Source organism: Grampus griseus (assembly GCF_964374135.1).
Source record: "Grampus griseus genome assembly, chromosome: 20".
NCBI lineage: Eukaryota > Metazoa > Chordata > Mammalia > Artiodactyla > Delphinidae > Grampus > Grampus griseus.
The window spans coordinates 1,105,971-1,128,714 of NC_139014.1; the positions used below are offsets into that span (position 1 = coordinate 1,105,971).

Consider the following 22,744-nt stretch of genomic DNA (forward strand, 5'->3'; position numbering starts at 1 on the left):
CCTTGAATTAACAACAGTCTTTCCCTTTCACAGCTTCTCCGTTTATTATCCTTTATGCTGGAATGCTCTTATCCTGTATTTTCTTTTAGCCAGTCCTTCTCATCCTTCAGCTAACTGGAACATCACTTTCTTATATCCTAACTCCTAAGCAAGGTTTTTTTTTCTCCCTGTTATACGAACCCTTAATACCCTATATTTCTCCTTTGTTCATTGAATTGAATATTCATTAATAGTGATGTATTAATTCATGGTCTTTTCCCCTGCTAGACTGAAAGCTTCCTTAGCGTAGGAACTGGTTGTGATTAGTCCAGTGGTATTTCATCAACCTCCAGAAGGTACCTGGCACATAGTGGGTACTTAACACATTAATGGTAAATGAATTAATGAATGCCACATGGTAGCAGATTAGCAGATGACCGAACTTATTATTACACAAATGTAAGATCATCACTGGAGTCTTTGGAAGAGTTTAGAATGAGGTGGGAAGAAATGGTCAGTGAAATATGGATATATGTTTATAAATAGATAGGTATCTTAAAACCAACATAAATCCAGGTAACATACTTTTATGAACTTATCAATAGAGTGTTTTATAATCAGTAAAAATTGTTCTGTATTTTATTACATCTCAAAGAAAACTTTAATCCTATCTTTAGAAATTTTTTGCCCCTACCATAGTCATCTTCCTCTTGCAAGAAAAATCTTCTCATGGAGATTTGCTTTTTTCATGGAAGGTATGATGGTAAGGAGGAAAATAAAAGATAATTTATAAATATTAAATACCAATATATATTTTACAAATACATACACATTTCACATACATATAGTTAACATATTATATATACATATATATAAAATACCTTTTAAACATTCTTAGTGATGATCTTACCAAAATGACATGCCCTCTATGAAGCTTTTTACTCTATACCACAATGAATTCCTCTGGTCTTGTTCATAGTATTGTGTTCATATCATTGTGTAGTTTTTATCACATTGAAAACAGTATAGAATCTATCTTCCTTCCATATTGAAAGCAGGGACAGTGTCTTGATTATTTTTGTATTTCTAGCACCAAACTCAGATCCTGGCATACAGGTGTTAAGTAAATGCTTGATGAACATTTTAGCTTTCAAATGTTCTAAAAGTGATTTGATGTGCAAATATTAATGTCATGTAGGAATAAATTATAGTAAGGACCTAGTTGTAACTTCAGTTAATTAACTAAATCAGTGATTTTGTTAAATATATATATTATATATATGTATGTACACACAATACAGATCTAAAGAAATAGAACAACTTTGACTCTGAAGTCAGATGGGCTGGTTTAACTTCTCATTCTGTCATTTACTACATAAACCTGGGTAAATCACTTAGCTCTTCTAAATTTCATTGTTTTCATTTGTGAAAAAAAATAAAAATTTTTATAGTTATAATAATGAAATGAAATAATATATGAACTGCTCTACACTGTAATAAGCATAGAAATCACTCAGTGTTTACTCTTTTTCACCATTTGCAAGGACATTAAAAATTACGGTTACACTATAAACATCACAGTTTGTAGCAGCATCATTCAGTAAAAGTACTAGAAAATATCTATTGTGACTTTAAAATATATTTCACATAATTTAGAAATCATTTATGAAAAGCAGAAAAATTTCTCTCAGTGATAAATATTACATTTATATTTGGTAAATAAAGAAAAAATTTGCCTACTTAAAATTTGATCTACTTGTGCACAGTGATGAATGTAAGTGAGAATATTTTCCAGCTACTTTGAAATATTGAACTGCCCAGGGACAAGGCATGAATGATGCTTTGAAGGAAATAAATATTTCAGCCTCACATTTCAGCCTTTCTTCCTTATTCCTTTGATCTGGCTTTGGTTTACTTATCATTCTGCTTGAATGACTTCACACTGCCGTTTTCCTCTCCATAGTAACAAGAAGTGGTCTGCACCTATTTCAAAATATTTAGGCCTTGTCATTTCATAGGACGAACATGTATTTCCTTATTATTTACTGATATATTGCTGCCTGTAAAGTAGGATGAATTGGTGGGTACATATGTAGCTTTGCAAGTATGATGTATAATTTATATATGGAACTTTTAATCAGTACTTTTTAAAATACAGGAAACATAAAAGGAAACAACATTAGATTTGGGATTTATATTGACGTTTAAAGTGTTTAAAGGAATTTTTCTTCTCTGTACACTGAAGCCGTTTTGTCTTTAAGGATCATTGTCTCAGGGTTTTCTTATTTCACTGTAAAAGTTTGAATCGCTTTTTTATTTGCTGAGGTAGAGTTCCTTTAACTTATTAATAGACCCATATTATAGGCAGACCTTAGTTTAGCACAAAATTCTTATGTAAAACTTTAAACTATTTAAATATTTCATTACATTTACCTATATTGCTTTATTTTTCACTTTACACACAAATCTTCTGATCTTCTGACATTGGTTTTCTTATATAGACTCTCACTGCCCCTTTCCCTTTTTTGTATTCCTATAGTATTTACGATTTGTCACAAAATATCCATAATATTACCCTACCATTTGATTTTGGCTTGCATTTTTCTCTTTCCCTAATCAGATTGTAGTTTCTCCAATATAAGAACCATTTCTTACACTTTGTCTAAGTTTTCTGCAGTGTTTCACTGAATAGCTCTTAGAATTTGCTGCCAGGACCCTTGCCTCAGCTCCTGGAACATGACTAAGTTGGCTGAGAATGTTGGCTAGGAGGTTGATGCCAGGATCAGTTCTTTTGAATCATGATTCAAATCCAGGTGATTTCAAAGGATTTATGGACCTCCTAGCCGACGTCCATATCTTCTTAAGAGATTTTTGGATAGTTGAAGAAGATTCCTCATTCTTATTCATAACTATCATGCTTTAACCAAATACGGTTCTTCAAGACTGGAGTTTGACCCTGGGGCCATACTTTCTGTCCCAGTGGTTCTCAATCAGGTGTGATTTTGCTACTCCAGGGGACATTTGACATGTCTGTAGGCATTTTGGGGTTGTCAGAATTGGGGAAGGGATATTGTCACTGGTATCTAGAGAGGAGAGGCCAGGGATGTTGCTAAGCATATCACAGTGCACAGGACATGTCCCCAAGCAAAGAATTATCTGGCCTGAAATGTCAACATTTTTGTTGTGTTCCCTGGTTTTGTTCTGGTTCCATCTAGATCAGCGGTCCCCAACCTTTTTGGCACCAGGGACTGGCTTCATGGAAGACATTTTTTCCACGGACCAGGGGGGGATGGTTCAGGTGGTAATGCAAGCGATGGGGAGCGATGGGGAGCGATGGGGAGCGACGGGGAGCGGTGGGGAGCGACGGGGAGTGGTGGGGAGCGACGGAGAGCGACGGGGAGCAGTGGGGAGCGACGGGGAGCGGTGGGGAGCGGTGGGGAGCGGTGGGGAGCGACAGAGAGCGACGGGGAGCAGTGGGGAGCGACGGGGAGCGACGGGGAGCGGTGGGGAGCGGTGGGGAGCGGTGGGGAGCGGTGGGGAGCGGTGGGGAGCGACGGGGAGCGGTGGGGAGCGGTGGGGAGCGACGGGGAGCGACGGGGAGCGACGGGGAGCGCTGGGGAGCGACGGGGAGCGCTGGGGAGCGCTGGGGAGCGCTGGGGAGCGGTGGGGAGCGGTGGGGAGCGACGGGGAGCGGTGGGGAGCGGTGGGGAGCGACGGGGAGCGGTGGGGAGCGATGGGGAGCGACGGGGAGCGGTGGGGAGCGACGGGGAGCGGTGGGGAGCGGTGGGGAGCGGTGGGGAGCGGTGGGGAGCGACGGGGAGCGGTGGGGATCGGTGGGGAGCGACGGGGAGCGACGGGGAGCGGCAGATGAAGCTTTGCTCACTTGCCCGCTGCTCACCTCCGGCTGTGTGGCCCAGTTCCCAATAGGCCGTGGACCACTACCAGTCTGTGGCCCGGGGGTTGGGGATCCCTGATCTAGATGGTATACATTTATCAAAAAAATATTGAATAATTCCATATAAGTAACATGCTAAAGGTATGTGCTATAAATAAGGGGAAGACACTGTTCTGTCCTCACACTCTCCACTCCCCTGGTCTCAAAGAGATCTGACTATCCTGAAAAAGATAAATGTATAAATTAACAGCTGTAATAGTGTATATAAAGTGCTATAGTAGTAGTATATAAAAGGCACTGACAAGGATGAAAGAAGCAGCTAGCAGCTCTATCTGAAGAGCTGACATTTGAGCCCCTAAAGAATGAATAGTAATCTGCCCATCAAAACAACCAAGGAGGGAGCTTCCAGTTCATTTGGTGGCCGAGAAAGCTCCAATCAGACTGACCCTCTCACAAACATAAACTCTGTACAAGGTATAAAATACCACTACCTGAAGACCCTGGAGAATGAATAGGCACAAAGAGATAGTGGAAGGCAGTACACACTTGGAAGAAGTAAGGGTGAGCTTCCCACTTTTGTAGCATTTATCTGGCCGCATTTGATGCCATGTGGGACAGCTAGAATTTGGGTAGATAACTTGTCCTCTTAGTGCTTGAAGAACCTGATGAAAGAATGGACGGTTATAACCACTGGCAAACTAAGATGGAGAGACACCCAGGAAATAAGAGAGCCAGAGAAGGGAGCCCAAATTCTTCATGTGATCTCGGTACGTATTTGTGACTGACCCCTGAAACTCCAAATAGCCCAAGTAAGCTAAAAGAGCTGAATTTATATATGAGCTTCTGGGGAGACAGAATTTATAGATTGAATTCAGCCAAGTTAACTGCCTGCTATAAACAAATAATTAAAATTACCAATCAATACTATTCAGAGGAAAAAAACAGAATCCAGACTCTTTACTATGTATCATTCATAAAGATATAAGCGAAAATTACTTGACATATGAAGAATCAGGATAACACATGACCTGCTTATTTTCAATTAGGATAACATGGCCCTTTTATTCTCAAAGGAAAATGCAGTCAATCAATGGAGACCACCCTAGGATAAATTAGATACTAGAATTAGTGGATAAAAATTTAAAGTAGCTATTATAATTATTTAAAGAACTTTAGGAAAAATTGGTAGTAATGAATGAAAAGCTAGGAAATCTCAATAGAAAAACAGTGGAAAATACATTTGAAATTTAAAATGTAGACTGAGTATAACAACAAAATGGAGATTACAAGAAGAGCATGAAGATAAATGAATAGAAATTAGTCAATCTGGGGACAACGAAACATGTACCAGAAGAAATATGAGCTGCAGAGACTTGCAGGAAATGACAGTGTATGAAATATATTTAATTTGAGTCACAGAAGCAGAGGGAAGCGAGTAATAGAGCAGAAAAATATTTGAATAACTAATGGTCCCAAATTTTCCAGTTTTCATGAAATACAAAATTATGCTAATTTAAGAAGCTCAATAAAGCCCAAGCAAGGTTAATGGAAACCAGAACAAAACAATAACACTTGTTATTATCTGTCTTTTGATTATAGCCATCTTAGAGGTTGTTTAATGGTACCTCATTGTGATTTTGATTTGCATTTTCTTTCTTTCTTTTTTTTTTTTTTTTGCGGTACGCGGGCCTCTCACTGTTGTGTCCTCTCCCGTTGCGGAGCACAGGCTCCGGATGCGCAGGCTCAGCGGCCATGGCTCACGGGCCCAGCCGCTCTGGGGCACGTGGGATCTTCGCGGACCGGGGCACGAACCTGTGTCCCCTGCATCGTCAGGCGGACTCCCATCCACTGCACCACCAGGGAAGCCCAAGATTTGCCTTTTCTTAACAGTGATACTGAGTGTCCTTCCATGTGCCTATTGGCTAATTGTATATCTTCTTTGGCGAAGTATCTATTTGGATTCTTCACCTATTTTTATTTAACTTCTTTTTATTGTTATTTTTAATTGAAGTATGTTGTGTTAGTTTCTGGTGTACAACAAAGTAACTCAGATATATATATGTGTGTGTGTATATGTATATACTCTTTTTCATATTTTTTTCCATTATGGTTTACTATAGGATATTGAGTATAGTTCCCTGTGTTATACAGTAGGACCTGGTTGTTTATCTATTTTAGATATAATAGTTCATATCTGCTAATCCCAAACTCCTAATTTATTCTCCTGACCCCACCCCCTTTCCCCTTTGTCATTTGGTAACCATAAATTTGTTTTCTAAGTCTGAGAGTCTGTGTCTGTTTTGCAGATAACTTCATTTGTATATTTTTTTCGGACTCCACATGTAAGCAGTGTCATATGATATTTGTTTTTCTCTGAGTTCACTTAGTATGACAATCTCCAGGTTCATCCATGTTGCTGCAAATGGCATTATTTCCTTCCTTTTATGGCTGAGTAATATTCCATTGTATGTGTGTGTGTGTATATATATATATATATATATATAAAACACATCTTCTTTGTCCATTCATTTGTTGATGGACACTTAGGTTGCTTCCTTGTCTTGGCTGTTGTGAATAGTGCTGCTATGAACATTGGGGTGCATGTATCTTTTCGAATTAGTTTTCTTCTGATACATGCCTGGGAGTGGGATTGCTGGATGATATGGTAGCTCTATTTTTAGTTTTTCATATAAATTTATTTATTTATTTATTTAGGCTGCTTTGGTCTTCATCACTGTGTGCGGGCTTTCTCTAGTTGCGGCAAGTGGGGGCCACCCTTCGCCGCGGTGCGTCACCTTCCCATTGTGGTGGCCTGTCTTGTTGTGGAGCGCGGGCTCTAGGCACGCAGACTTCAGTAGTTGTGCCTTGCAGGCTCAGTAGTTGTGGCTTGTGGGCTCCAGAGTGCAGGCTCAGCAGTTGTGGTGCATGGGCTTCGTTGCTCCGTGGCATGTGAGATCCTCCCAGACCAGGGCTTGAACCCATGTCCCTTGCATTGGCAGGCGGACTCCTAACCACTGTGCCACCAGAGAAGTCCCCTCTATTTTTAGGTTTTAAAGGAACGTCCACACTGTTTTCCATAGTGGCTGCACCAACTTACATTCCCACCAACAGTGTAGGAGGGTTCCCTTTTCTCCACACCCTCTGCAGCATTTATTTTTTGTAGATTTTTTGATGATGGCCATTCTGACCAGTGTGATGTGGTACCTCATTGCAGTTTTGATTTACATTTCTCTAGTAATTAGCGATGTTGAGCATCTTTTCATGTGCTTATTGACCATCTGTATGTCTTCTTTGGAGAAATGTCTATTTAGGTCTTCTGCTCATCTTTTTATTGGGTTGTTTGCTTTTTGTTATTGAGTTGTATGAGCTGTTTGCATATTTTGGAAATTAAGCCCTTGTCAGTCAGTTGTATAGTTTGCAAATATTTTCTCCCAGTATGTAGGTTGTCTTTTAATTTTGTTTATGGTTTTCTTTGCTGTGCAAAAGCTTATAAGTTTGATTAGGTCCCATTTGTTTATTTTTGCTTTCATTTCTGTTGCCTTGGGAGATTGACCTAAGAAAATACTGATACGATTTATGTCAGAGAATGTTTTGCCTATGTTCTCTTCTAGGAGTTTTATGGTGTCATGTCTTATATTTAAGTCTTTAAGCCATTTTGACTTTATTTTTGTGTATGGTGTGAGGGTGTATTCTAACTTCATTGATTTGCATGCAACTGTCTAGCTTTCCCAGCACCACTTGCTGAGGAGACTCTCTTTTCTCTATTATATATTTTTGCCTCCTTTGTCATAGATTAATTGACTGTAGGTATGTGGGTTTATTTCTGGGCTTTCTATTCTGTTCTATTGATCCATATGTCTGTTCTTGTGCCAGTACCATGCTGTTTTGATTACGGTAGCTTTGTAGTATTGCCTGAAGTCTGGGAGGGTTATGCCCCCAGCTTTGTTCTTTTTCCTCAGAATTGCTTTGGCAATTCTGGGTCTTTTGTGGTTCCATATAAATTTTAGGATTGTTTGTTCTAGTTCTGTGCAAAATGTCATGGGTAATATGATAGGGATCACGCTAAACCTGTAGATTGCTTTCAGTAGTATGGCTATTTTAACAATATTGATTCCACCTGTTTTTAAATTGTGTTCTTTATCTTTTTATTATTGATTTATGAGAGTTCTTTATATATTCTTGATACAAGTCTCTTTTCAGATATATGATTTGCAAATATTTTCTCTCATTTTGTGGGTTTTCTTTTCACTTTTTGATAATATCCCTAGCAGGGCAAGTTTTTTAACTTGCTGAAGTCTATTTATCTATATTTCATTTTCTTGTTTATGCTTTTGGTGTTATATCTAAGAAGGCTTTGCTTAGGTCAAGGTCACAAAGACTTACTCCTATATTTTCTTTCTAGGAGCTTTGTGTTTTTAACTCTTACATTGAGGTCTGTGACCCATCTTGAGTTCGTTCTGTGTGTTGTGTAATGAAGGAATTCAACGTCACTCTTTTGCCCGTGGATGTCCAGTTGTCCCAGCACCATTTGTTGTAAAGACTATTTTATTCCCGCATTGAATTGTCTTGGCATCCTTGCTGAAAATCTACTGATTATCAACGTAAGGATTTATCTCTGGAATCTTAATCCTATTCTATATATGTCAGTCTTTATGCTGGTAGCACACTGTTTTGATTACCCTAACTTTGTAGTAAGTTTTGAAATCAAGAAATGTGAGTCCTTCAACTTGGTTTTATTTCAAGATTGGTTTGCCTGTTCTGGGTACTTTGCATTTTAGGATCAGCTTGTCAATTTCAGCAAAATGCCCTCTGGGATTTTGACAGGGATTGTGTTGAATCTGTTCATCAATTTGAGGAATATTGTCATTTTTTCGATATTAAGACCGCTGTTAATTTCCAATTTTACTGGTATTCCTTTCTAACTCTTGAAGTATCTAAATGTTTAGATGTGTCCACAGTGTTTATCGTTTTTAAGAAGAATTTAGCAGAGACCATTAGTCTTAGCAGTCACGTGAAGAAGAGGCAAAAGAAGTCTATTTATTTATCATGCTTAGTGAAGGCATTATTTTTAGTGCCTTTAAAAGCATAGTTGTATCTTAATGTTTTTGACTGACTCACTTTAATCAACCTAAGTACCAATAGCAGCCAGGAATATAGATGATACAGCTGCTTGAAAGTCTTGTCTTCCAGCCCAGCTGGAAGGGGAGTGGAGACACTTCTAGCTGTTTTTCAGACGTGTTTGAAGTTTTTTGTTTTGTTTTGTTTTTCTTGGAGTTTCCAGTGGAGATGCCAAGCTGGCAGCAAGTGAAGTCTACTGTAACATGAAGCCTTGTAAATATGTGTTGGATCCCTGCCAACGTTATCAGAAGTGCTGGTGCAGAAATGTGCAAAGGGAAGGCTTTCAAATTAAGGTTGGCCTGTACATAGAAATGTTGGCTTTCAAGCTCAAGAAATACTAGACTGTAGTCCATTAGTCTCCTGCATTTTATTGCGTGTTTGGAATAATCGTGTACTTCAGAACATCCTTTAATCTGAACTGGCTTGTGGTTGGATAAGATGCAGCTTCTTTTGTTCTTTATGCTTTATATACTCAGACGAGGAAAATTTACTGCGTTTTATAAATAACTCAGAGTTAAAAAGCAGATTTTCTTCCCACCTTTTTATCCTCATGGAGGCCCAGCTTTAAGGCCTTTCAGTGATACGTGTATACTTGGCCCCGCAACTAGTTCCACGGAAAAAAATAATCTTCAAAGTCACTTTTTTTTTTGCTTCTTACAGGACACGTTATTTGGACTCATGGTAAAAGGAAGTACTGTTTTTACATTAGTGAGGAGCAGACTCTTCTCTCTTTCAAGGGCTGAAAATTTCCACTTCTCTTTCATTACTTTGATAGAAATTAAAATGGATCCCTCATTAAAACGAATATCATCTCTTTATTTAAAATAAGACATATTTTATTTATATTAAAACAGAAGATTTCTAAATATTAGTGGAGCTCAATGTATTTTCACAGTTAAACTGGACAGAAACATTGATACATTGGGTGGTGCCTTCACCACTCTTTGGTATTTAGCTTTACCACTAAATTAGCTTTGTAGGTGTGGTGGGACTGAAAATGAATTGGAAGGTTTTGGTCATTTCCTTGTGTCTGCTATTTAATATAAAACAATATTTGCTATTTGCAAATCAGGCTAGAAATGATCAGTCAAAAGCAATGTGCCTCATTGCACTAGGTTATATTTTAACAAACAGTATTTTTAATATGGTCTCAATATATAGCTGATCATGGGTAAAGCTTATGACTTTGATTTATGTAGTCATAAGTCAATTATAAAGTAAATGAACTAAACTCTTGGTAGGTAAGAATGAGGTAATATAGAGAAAATATTTGTCCTATTAAATTGAAACTATTTACAGTAACTAAGTAGCTCAGGTGAATTACTGGACAAAAAATGTAAAACAACTGACTTTCAGCATTTATAGAAAAAGTTGATATTTCAGCCATACGTTATATATTTTTATAAATTGTGTTAGCAGACTTTTCTCCTGGCTAATTAATGATACGTAATTTTAAATTATACGATTTATAAATTTTTAAAGTTTTCAAATATTGTCCAATGTACTTTCTTTTCTATTTTTATTTTTTTTGCGGTATGCGGGCCACTCACTGTTGTGGCCTCTCCCGTTGCGGAGCACAGGCTCTGGACGCGCAGGCTCAGCGGCCATGGCTCACGGGCCCAGCCGCTCCGCGGCACGTGGGATCTTCCCGAACCGGGGCAAGAACCCGTGTCCCCTTCATCGGCAGGTGGACTCTCAACCACTGCGCCACCAGGGAAGCCCTCTTTTCTATTTATAGACAGACTGAGCAAGCAAAGGTAAACCTTTGAAAACTTGTAATCCTAATTGTGGAATCGTCTTCCCAAGTGTGTTTAGGAGGGCCTCAGAAATTAAAGAGCAACATGGGATGAACTAGTCATGGAGTGTGTGGCAGGGAAGTAGCTCTTGGGCCTCCTAACCTTAGCCCCTCGTGGGGACATTCGCATCGACCGCGGCGGCCTTCGCCTCTTCTCCAGCCTCACGGTCCTTTGAATAGAGCATTCTAGGCAACTTTTTCCGGTCAGTTGGGTCCATCGGTCAGAATAGACGTCCCTCAAACATTTGTAACAACTCTCTATCACATTTGCCAATCTGTATCTAGGCGGTCGTACCCAACATGGTACCTTTTATAAGGGCACTAATCTCATTTTGGGGAGACACGTTCAGACCATAGCATATGGCATCTGGAAAATCAGGAAAGCAGCACAGCAGAGTAGTCAACAGCAGGAGCTCTAGAAGCAGACGGCCGGGACTCGAGTCCTGCCTTGACTGTTAGTGATGTGTAGCCTTGGAAATATTCTCTAAGCCCCAGTTTCCTGTTCTGTAAAATTAGAGATATAAAAATAGTCTTATAGAAGTTGACTGTGAGAATGAAGGAGAGAAGACGTATTAAACTAGTTTGCACAGTGCCTAGTACCTGGGTAGAACTCAATAGAAGTCAGTAGTAACTTTCGTGTACTTATAACCTAAAGCCTTCATTTGTTTCTTCTAGCAACATGCAGAGATTTCTCTTCTTTTGTTGGACCCTTTTGACTATTTAATTTTAGTTCAAGGTATAAAGAAACGAGATGGTTATCGGTTCTTTTAGGCAGGTGTACTTACTAGAGAGCAGCAGAATAATTTCAGGCGGCCACATCGCTCTGTTGCCCTGTCACCCTGCAGGTTAGCTTCTGCCAGATGTGCATGTTAGAGGTATTCTTATGGCACAGTGTTTTTTTTTTAATTGAGATATAATTCACATACTATTAAATTCATCCTTTCAAAGTGTACAGTTTAGCAGATTTTAGTATATCCATGAGGATGTGCAACCATCACTACTATCTAATTCCAGAACATTTCCATCATCAACCCCCTCCCCAAGCCCCCTGTGTGTGAGCAGCCACTCCCCATCCCCCCGTCCCATCGGCCCAGGCGACCACTGATCTGCTTCTCCTGTCTCTATTCTGGATATTTCTCCTAGATAGAATCATGCAACATGTGACTTGTGTCTGGCCTTTACCCCCTGCACACTGTTGTCGAGGTTTGTCCGTGTTGTAGGGTGCATCACAGCTTCATTCCTTTTTTGAGGCTGAGTGATATTCCACTGCATGGAGGGGCACATTTTGCTTATCCATTCATTGGGTGATGGAGGTTCCTGGTTGTAGACAGTTTCGTTCTTAGGGAAATCATCAGAAGTAGTGTGTCCTCATCAGAACACATATTATGGGTTTATATCCTTTTTTTCCTGAGGCAGATCATGTTATTGCCAGTTTTTTAAAGGGAAGTTTTATAGAATTTGGATCAAAAAATGGAAATCTGAATTTTATTTTAGAGAGGGTTAAATTTTGTTCTTTGATCCAAGCCAAGTTCCTTTATTTTATATTTTAACTCTGCGGCTTGTCTGAACTTTTCTAGGGAAAAAGAGGAGCAGCTCACCCGTGTGACTGAGGTTCAGAGGCTGCAGGCACAGCAGGCAGATGCAGCGCTGGAGGAGTTCAAGCGGCAGGTGGAGCTGAACTCGGAGAAGGTCTACGCGGAAATGAAAGAGCAGGTGAGAGGCCTCCGCGCTATCCGTGTCGAGAGCCCTTCTCTCGGGGGGAAGGTACATTCTGATCTCACGTGTGCCAGCAGCATGTTTACTTGTTCAGAATTAGCCCAGCAGCTGGATCAGGGATTCAGGTGAGAACGAGGTCCTAGGCCTGGCGCGGGAGGACAGGCACCACCGCCAGGGCCTCGAAGGAAGGGGAGGCTCCTCGCGGCCAGGAACAAGAGCCGGGGGGGAGAGGGCTCAGCCCGCAGACCCTCTGCTCCCTACAGGGCGTGTGAAGGGCAGGGCTGGCTCTGTGCCCCTCCTGGGTCGCTGGGTGGGCTCCGGTCGGCAGCTCCTTGGTGACAGTGAGTGGAGAGGGCGGGGTAGACCGGGAGAGGGTCCTCCTTCCTCCTTCAGGATTGCCTTGATTCACCCCCAGAGCAGTGCCAGAACGGCCATTTCAAAGTCCTGTCGACAAGTGTGGTCACGGCCAGAATGTGTCAGGCTTTGGAAGCATGGGTCAGTTGACAGGCAAAATCCCATGACCAGTCATTTTCTGCAGAGCAAGGCTTCAGGTTATCCTTGTCTGTGTTTGTTCATGTGCCCTAAACCGTGCTGTATTGATCAGTTACAGCAAATTCTTTTCAAGTGGCAGTTCAGGAGGACAGAGGCTGTCTCCAGTTCTTATACAAGTGGTATGTTTTATAGCTTTGAGAGAAATTTAAAAATTTATAAAAGAATACAAGGGAACAAACACCTAGGTACCCATCAGGAAGAATCAACAATTGTCAACACTGTGTATTTAAACTAAAATGTTACAGATGTAGTTTTAGTTTGCTTTGCTATTCATGTCTAATCACATTACTCTCTCCTCTCCTAAGAGAAACCACTATAATTAATTTAGTGTGTATTATTTCACACTTTCATATGCATCTGTAATGTCCATGTGTATTATATGCATGTATTATATATGCATATATTTTATATCTACATATATATGTAGTTTTTATGCTTCCATTTAAAAAGAGGTAAGAACTACAGATTTTGTGTATTAGTCTTGTTTGCTCTTTTACATTGAATATTATATATCTGTGCCCTGTCTGTGTTGATTTAGTGCAGTCCTTTTGACACTGAATGTATTTTATTGTATGAATATACCCTGTTTTATTCATCAGCTCCCCTATTCAAGGGTATTTAGTTTATTTTCAAGTTTTCTTGATTATAAAGAGTGTTGCAGTACTTGCTGTGATTTCATTTTCAGCTGGGGTTATCCTCCTCAGGAGTCCTGAGCACACACTGGTGGCAGAAGCATCTCTATAGAAGGTTTTATGGCAGAGTCCCGTGGGGTTTACGAGTTCGGAACTGTGCTTTCTTGTTATTTTCTCGATTCAGATTGTGCAGATCTGGGTCCTGCGAGCAGGGTCTGAGACGCGCCCCCTTCTGTCTGTTTTCCCACTCAGTGCCTTGGGCAGAAGCTAGATTCCTGCTGAGAGTTTCTGGGCTGGAAGGTGGGGACTTTCAGTCCCTGCTACACGAATGTGCATCTCTTCCCAGCTCCCTCTGCTATGATCAGAGCCCAGACCCAAGAAAGTATATATGGCCCAAATGTGCAGTGGAGCTGCTGCACAGGAAACTCTTTGATCAGCTTAACATTTACAGGAATACAGAAAATACTGAAGGAGGGGCCCTGGCAAGAAGTGTTAAGTCTACAGTGAAGAAGGCTAAAAAGGGGCTCTTGACAGTGCTCAGGCTGACAGTACAGCTTCTGACAAAAGCTGAGACTATGCCAGGCACCTCTGGCTCAATGAATGCACCTTTTGGGGCTGGTGATGTAATATTAACAGATTACCCAGAATTCATGGGTAAGGAGAAAAACAAGCAAACAACACGGGACTTGTGAAAACATTTTGTAGAACAAGAAAAAGGCGTCTGTATTCAGCAGTCACAGAATAAAAGCATATTTCCGAAAACAGTTTACTGTAAACTTCAGAAAAAGAAAACTCAGAAAAGTAGTACCTTTAATAAGAAGACATGAAAGAGGCCACATATATTAAGTAAAATTAATGTAATTAAACCTGGATACATTCTGGAAAAAGTGTTGAACCTCAAGCATAAAATGAAAATCCACCAAGTTTCTAGGTAGGATGCAACTGGCAAAGAAATTAGAGAAATAATGGAGGAATGCTTCAGAGTTCTGAAGGAGAAAGGCAGTGACCCAACTGCATGCACAACCAAGGAGTTTTTCACTTGCAAAATAAACAGAAAAACATTTTCTTACTAAGAGCTCACATAATGTATACTGATTATTCCTTTTCTGGAAAAATTATATCAATTCAGAGAGGAAGCGGAAGACATCCCACACATGAGGAAAATATCATACTGAAGGATGAGTAGAGAAAAATGGAATGCAACAAAATGAAGACAAATTTAACTAATTTCTACAAATCTAGTTATAAGATAGAATGCTAACGTTTACCGATTCGTGAAGCAGAAGGTACAGAATATAGAAAATACAAGTGTGATAACAACTTAAATCTAAATCCTTAGGTTATGTTAGTAAAGTTCAAGAAGCAGATGGATAGGGAGAGAGGGAAGTACAGTAACTAACACTCTGCCATGAAAAGGTGAGATTCAAAGGATTCTTAACATTAGGGAAATGTAGGTTAAAATACTCTTTAAACGCATAAACATAAGCACTAATAAAATGAACAAGATTTTACATTCCCAGCAAAATCTTGAGCAGATAAAAGCAAAACTCAAGATATTGCCAAAGGAACAGGAGTGGAAACAGAACAGAATGTCCAAAATAAGATAGAGTCTATAATTGCAGTAATACATTTTAATAGGTTAAAAAAAGGTACTGATTAGCTGACATAAATCTGTATATATGCCATTTATAATAAAGACACAACTAAAAGTTACACAAAAGTTATATGTGGAAAATATATTTTATCACTTGTATTCAGAATAAAAGAAAGAATGTAATACTATCATATAAATAAACATCGATGCAAGTCAGTAAGCTGGACAAAGGAATATATTTTTGCATGAGAAAGCCAAGAGTCCTTATGAAAAGGGTGTTAGCAATATATGAAAAAATTTACATAAATAGTCATGGGGTGCTTTAGTAAATTTTTCTCCATATTTGACTGCTCAGGGGGGCAAAACCTAAACAAATAGGAGATCTAAATAGCAGTTTATAAAACAGCTATATTTCTACTATCTACGCTTCAAGTATGACATATTAAATTCCTATTCCCATGGAGCAGTTACAAAACTCAGTAGACCATAAAGAAACACTCAATATATATCTGAAACTTGACATGACAGAGAGCACGTACTTTTTACCACAGTGCTTAGTAAAACCAGAAATTAAATTTCAATTAAAACTGCTACATTGGACTTCACCAAAATTAAAACCTTTTGTTCTTTGAAAGACACCATTAAAAAACAACAAAGGGAAGTAAGGCAAGCCAGAGAATGGGAGAAAAGATTCACAAATATTTCCAAGAACTTGTATCTAAAATATAAAAGCAATCCTACAACTCAATAATAAGAAGACAAACAACCCAGCTAAAAATAGGCGAAATATTTGGACACCTCACAGAAGACTAATAAGCACATAAAAAGATGTTCGATATCATCATTCGTCAGGGAAATGCAGATTGAAACCAAAATGAAGTGCCGCTGCGTGCTCACTGGAATGGCTCGAACTGTGCAGACTCGTTGGCAGTGCCCAGTGTCGGTGCAGGGCCACGGGCTCTTCTCCACTGCTGGTGGGAAAACTGCCGAGTTCTTTACCGCTGAAACATCCACCGCCATATGCCAGCCATTCCATTCCTGTGTGTTTAACCAAGAGAAACGAAGCCAGATCCAGACAAAGCCTTGTACACAACAGTTGCCAGCAGCTTTATTCACAAAAGCCTAAAACCTGAGCAACCCGCAGTTCCTCAGAAGTTGAAAGGATAATCAAAATGCAGTACAGACCATGGAATACTACTCAGGAATAAATAGGAACGAACGACTGATACCCTCAACAAAGGACGTGTCTCAACGTCCTGCTGAATGAAAGGTGCTAAAAGCAAAAGAGTACGTAACTGAATGTTGTGCACTCCCTGAATGATGCTAGCATTCCCTAGACAATGTCAAGTTGTTTGTTCTAGTGGATTATCAACCCAGTCTGTTTCAGAGCAGAAGGCCTGTCTCATTTTCTATGGGTGGGTTCCAGTTTCAGTTAAGTTTCCAAGCCTTTGCTCTGCAGGGTTGGGTCTGTTTGTATTGTGCCACTCAGGAGTGAGTCTAGACTTGGGTGGTGATTTAAATCACCACCCAATAACCCCAGGCACTCATGGAACATTCCCCAGGGTAGACCATATGTTTGGCCACTAAACAATTCTCAACAACTTTTAAAACGACTAAAATCATACAAAATGTGTTCTTTGACCCCAATGGTAATAAATTAGAAATAATAAGAAATCTGGGAAATCCCCATGTATTTGGAAATTAAATAACACACATGAATAACTCATGGATCAAAGGAGATACTACAAGGAAAATAAAATATTTTGAACTGAATTAAAATAAAAATATGGTATATTAAAATTTATGGAATGCAGCTAGTGCAGTACCTAGAGAAAAGTTTGTAGCTCTAAACATCTAACTCCAAAAGGAAAGTTCTCAAATCAGTAACCTAAACTTCACTTCAGAAACCAGAAAAAGAAAAGCAAGCTTCTGCTCAAGGAAGCAGAAGAAAGGAAATAATAGATAATTTTATATACACGCAGAAAGAAAAGAAAACATTAAAATAGAGAAAACCAAGAAGAAATAGAAAGTCCAAATTGTCTTATAATAGATGATGATATTTAATTAGAAAATTGAGGAGGAAGGTACACTTAATCAGTTCATTCTCTAAGGCCAGTAGGACTCTAATATCACAGCCAGAGATGCTGCAGAGCTAGAGGAGTATCTGTCATCACTGTAGACACGAAAACCCTTAATGGTATTTTAGTAAACTGAATCTGGAAACTTATAAAGATTATTCACCAGGACCAAGTAGGATTTATCCCAGGAATCCAAGGTTCTTTTAACATTCAAAAATCAATATCGTACAGCATATTAATAGAGTAAAAGACAAAGCCACACGATCGTCCCAACAGAGGCAGAAAAAGCGTTGGAAAAAGTTCAGCATCATTTATGATTTTTAAAAAATTCTTGGCAAGTTAGGACTAGAAGCAAATGTACTCACCCTAATAAGGTACATCTATGAGAACCCTGAGCAAATATGCTTAATGTTGAAAGACTTAATGCTCTTCCTCCTAAGAAGAGGGAAAGGACGTCTGCTTTTGTGACTTCTGTTTAACATTGTATTGGAGACTCTAGCCAGCCTCTAACAGGGCCAACAAAACCCCCCCAAAACCCCAAACAAACAAACAAAACCCCAAAAGACATACAGATTGGAAAGGAAGAACTACCAATGTCTTTAGATGACATGATTCTGTATGGTCAAAATCCATAAAAGAAGTACTAGAACTAATAAATGATTTAAACAAGTTTGCAGGGTACGAGATCAACATACAAAATTCAGTCATGCTTCAATATACTAGTAATGAAATACCTGAAAATGAAATTAAGAAAACAATTTAATTTACAAAAGCATCCAAAAGTATAAAATATTTACAAATAAACTAATGAAACAACGTGAAGACTTATGCATTGAAAACTATAAAAGATTGCCGAGAGAAATTTTAAACGATGTAAAGAGAGCTATTCTGTGTTAATAGGTTGTAAAGCTCAGTATTGTCAAGATGAAAGTTCTCCACAAATTGATGTATAAATTCAATGTAATTACTGTAAAAAATCTCAATACATTTTTTGGGTAAAAATTGGCAATAAGAAATGTTTATTTTCACTAGTAAATTTGTTAAAAGTAAGTTAGAATAGCACTGAGCTATTTTCCAACTAACACATAGGTAGAAATCCATGAAGGCCTGTGGACACGGGCAGTGACACACATTTCAGGAGGAAGAGTAAAGATATGTAACCTTTCTGGAGGATTGGTTTAACATTGTGCTTATGATTTACCTGTTCTACTTCTAGGACTTTATTTTTCAGGACTCCAAGGTTTGCAAGATACGTGTTCAAGGATGTTTGTTGTGATGTTATTTATTAATGGTAAAAAATTAGAAACTATACGTCGAAAAAGTTAGAAAGAATGTAAAAACTGATAATCTTTTTTTAAAAGATAAAAACTGAAGTCTCAGAGTTGTGTGGCAGAACGGAAAGCCCTGGAGAGAATGTGATCTTGGGAACCATGAAATGAAGAACCCTAGCCAGCCGCAAAGTGAGACTGCCGTAACATGAGGCAAGCCAGGGATGAGAGACAGCATCTGTGCAGTTGATTCTGCAACCACCCTTCCAGTCGGTCCACCCTCACGTCTGACTGCTCTGCTCTGTGCAGGGTCATAGTCTGTCTGTCTTCCTTCACCAGCTCCGCCCACCCATTTGACTCTCCCATTTCTTGACCTTAAAAGAGTCCATGTGTTCCTACCATGGAGATGTCACATCACTGTGGACTGGTTAGATGATCCAATGGAGGACCCTCTTTGGTGCACGCCTGTAGGGTCCCCTTCACCCCCAACATACCCCACACCTGTGTCCTGTCTGTCAGCAGTCCTCACTGATCTGTCCAGTGGTGCTAGATTCAGACTCAGTGAAAACTGATAGTGATGGCAACTGACAAGAGGAAATGTTTTGATTGCTTTCTGTTGGAGAAAAGTTCTTCTGTGGTTTCAGTCATAAATAGTTTTGCCAAGTGAAGTTGAGTTTCTGAAATAAAGTACCTTTGGTGTGAGTATAATAATAAGGAACCCCATTTATAATGGAATTCTTATAGCCAGGCTCATTTGCAAATTGAGTAATTCTCACATGGCAAATTTGAACAGACATTAAATAAAATGTATATGTCAAAACATGATAAATTAGATATCTTCTATTCCAGATTGTCAGTTGATTAAAAAGTGTGGATCTGGGCTTCCCTGGTGGCGCAGTGGTTGAGAGTCCCCCTGCCGATGCAGGGGACACGGGTTCGTGCCCCTGTCCGGGAAGATCCCACTTGCTGTGGAGCGGCTGGGCCCGTGAGCCATGGCCGCTGAGCCCGTGTGTCCGGAGCCTGTGCTCCGCGGATCTGATATAGCTCAAATTCTAAAAGAAAATCACTCAGCAGATTTAGTATTTGGAGAATCATAATGTTTTCAGATTTTTCCATAGTCCATATTTTCCTTTTTTATTGTTGTTTTGAACTGCTCTTTTCTCTTCTCACTGAAATCTTTTGTGTAAAAGCCAGCAGAGCTTAGGGCATCTTTTTCCATTTGGAAACAGCTGCAGATAGAAGACAACAGGAATTTGAATTAAAAAATAAAAGCTTTGAGTTTGTTTTTGAAAGTGAATTGCTGTTTGAAAAATGAGACCCATGAGAGAAAATGAAACAGACTTAAACTTTTAAAAAAAATTGCTTCACACTGTTTCTTTCACTTTGAAGAACTTTTTATCTCATTTAGGATTGCTTAAATAACCTAATTTTTACTCCAATGGTGAAATCCATTATATGTGTTAGCTGTCAGCAATTAGTTGTGTAAAATATACATATTTTAATTGCGAAAGTATATTACTCTGTTAGAATTATTTCTGTATATATGTATATAGTTGTATTTTTTAAAGAAATAGTGTTCTATATTTACCTATTCTCCGTGAAACAAATAAATGACTGAAAAAGACAGCTATGTTTTTTGAAGTATTGGCAGCAATTATAAAGTGAAACTTTTTCATCTTGAAAACCGACTGAATGAATGTCAGATAACTACTTCCTCCTGGGGCTTCCACTAACCACTTGACTTTTCTAGTTAATTTTTCTCCCCTTGAAAATTCATCCTCATTAACTGGTATTTGCTGCTAATATCTGGCTTTAAATTCTGTTCCTTTTTCTTTGCAGCCGTCAGCTACATGATATTAGCTTTATACTTGGAAAACCCAGTGGTTTGCCTTGAAAACAAAATTCAGAAACACTGCTGTTGACTAGTGAGGTTGCTTCTGGTTGCCAGTACATTTGAAACTGATTAGCAGTTTCTTAACATTCTTAGGGATTATAAGTTTAGCTCATCATCTCATTATTGCTGTTGAATTAATGAAAAAATTCTCAAGATACAAGGAAGGAAGAATGCCTTCTGAATATATTTGTGCCTCTATAAATGTAGATGGATAACAAACAGACTTAGAGAGAGAAAGACGCATCGTACAGACCACTCATTGTGACTTGTACATTCGTCCTCTTGTCCTTTAAGGGTCATGCTGGCTCATGTAATTTTTTTTTAAATTTATTTATTTGTTTTATATTTTAGTTTTGGCTGTGTTGGGTCTTCGTTGCCGCACGCGGCCTTTCTCCAGTTGCTGTGAGCGGGGGCTACTCTTCGCTGTGGTGGTCGGGCTTCTCATTGTCGTGGCTTCTCTTGTTGTGGAGCACGGGCTCTAGGCGCGTGGGCTTCAGTAGCTGTGGCTCGCGGGCTCTAGAACGCAGGCTCAGTAGTTGTGGTGCACGGGCTTAGTTGCTCCACAGCATGTGGGATCTTCCCGGGCCAGGGATCGAACCCGTGTCCCCTGCACTGGCAGGCGGATTCTTAACCACTGCGCCACCAGGGAAGTCCAGGCTCATGTAATGTTAAATGAGTCTTTTTTAGACCAGTTTTAAGGTAAAGATCCAATATAAATAGAAGCATTTTCTCTCAGTTTTTTAAAATAATTATTTTTGGCTGTGTCGTGTCTTAGTTGCGGCATGCGGGCTCTTACTTTGTGGTGCCCGGGCTTCTCTAGTTGTGGTGTGTGGGATCCAGAGCACTTGGGCTCTGTAGTTTGCGGCATGCGGGCTCTCTAGTTGAGGCGTGCGGGCTCAGTAGTTGTGGTGCATGGGCTTAGTTGCCCCATGGCATGTGGGATCTTAGTTCCCCTACCAGGGATTGAACCCACGTCCCCTGCATTGGAAGGCGGATTCTTTACCGCTGGACCACCAGGGAAGTCCCCTCTCTTAGTTACTTTTTGATGATAATGGAGAAATCTGTCTACCATTTTAACATTTGAAATTTTGTCTTTAAATGAGATTAGGTAGCAGAGGTAAAATTCTAGAACTATATTTAAATATTTCAATAGAGCCTATTGTGCTATTTAATCAATTCCAAATGACAACATCCAAGGACTATGTATAAATACTTGGCTTTGAAAAACAAAATTAAACAAAAAATCAAACAAATAATTAAAAGAATCTTTAACTCTCATCCTTAAATGCCTAGTAGAGTAGTAAGTGAAACTTTTCCTAATAATATTCATCAAATCTCTTTTGCAGAAGAAAAATAAGCCAAAAAAAATCTACTGAGAACATCGGACCAGGAAATACGTCATTCTTTTTATAATTGGCTGATGTGAAGGATTATTAATTGTGAAAACAGCAGCATTATTATTTTTTAATATTTCAAACTGTTTTATTGACTTATTGGCCAAGGATTTAACAGACTTGATTTCTTCTTTCATTCATTTATAAAAAATTTATGAATACTTGCTCTGTATCAGCCATTGTTGTAGATTCTTGGAATTCAGAGACTATTAAGCCACGTTTGTGGTCTGTGCGATAGACTGATGCGTAGCTGTGTGGTCGTAATTGGCGGCGTAACTAGTGGAATTAATAGGTCGTTCGGCGAACTCAGAGGAGGCACGTCTAAGGTAGCCCAGTAGGTTATGCGCTGATCTGCAATTGTGGCATCTTTGTGTAACAATGAATTTCTCAAATGTTTCCTGTTAAAATGTAATTGGTAGTGAATTTAGCAAGGCTTCTAAATATAAGGTCAGATATACAATGCAATTTTATTTCTATATATTAGCAACCAACAGATAGAAAATAAACTTTGAAAAAGATATCGTGGTACCAGAAAGCTTCTCTTACCTAAGAATAAATGCAACAAAAGAAATGCAAGGCCCCTGTTTTGAAGACTAGGAAACATTACTGAGAGGAACCAAAGAAGACCTGAACAAGTTGAGGGATATATCACGTGTATGGATTCAAAGACTCAATGTTATAAAAATGTCAGTTCTCCCCAAAGTAATCTATAGAATCAACACAATTCTAAAAATCAAAACGTAGCAGTGCTTTTTGGGGGGAGGAGTGAGGGAAACTGGCGAGCTGATTCTAAAATGGATATGAAAATAGAGAGGGCTCAGAACACCTA

General features: G+C 39.2%; 1 protein-coding gene across 3 annotated transcripts in view; it reads left to right on the forward strand.

The window, feature by feature from the left end:
* The window catches only part of CEP112 (centrosomal protein 112), a 418,975-nt gene that overhangs the window by 161,556 nt on the left and 234,675 nt on the right, over positions 1-22,744 (forward strand). For all 3 annotated transcript variants that reach the window (XM_082679947.1, XM_082679948.1, XM_082679949.1), the window contains one exon: positions 12,365-12,500. In XM_082679947.1, the coding sequence (XP_082536073.1) occupies positions 12,365-12,500 (136 nt within the window). The remainder of the gene's footprint in view (positions 1-12,364; positions 12,501-22,744) is intronic.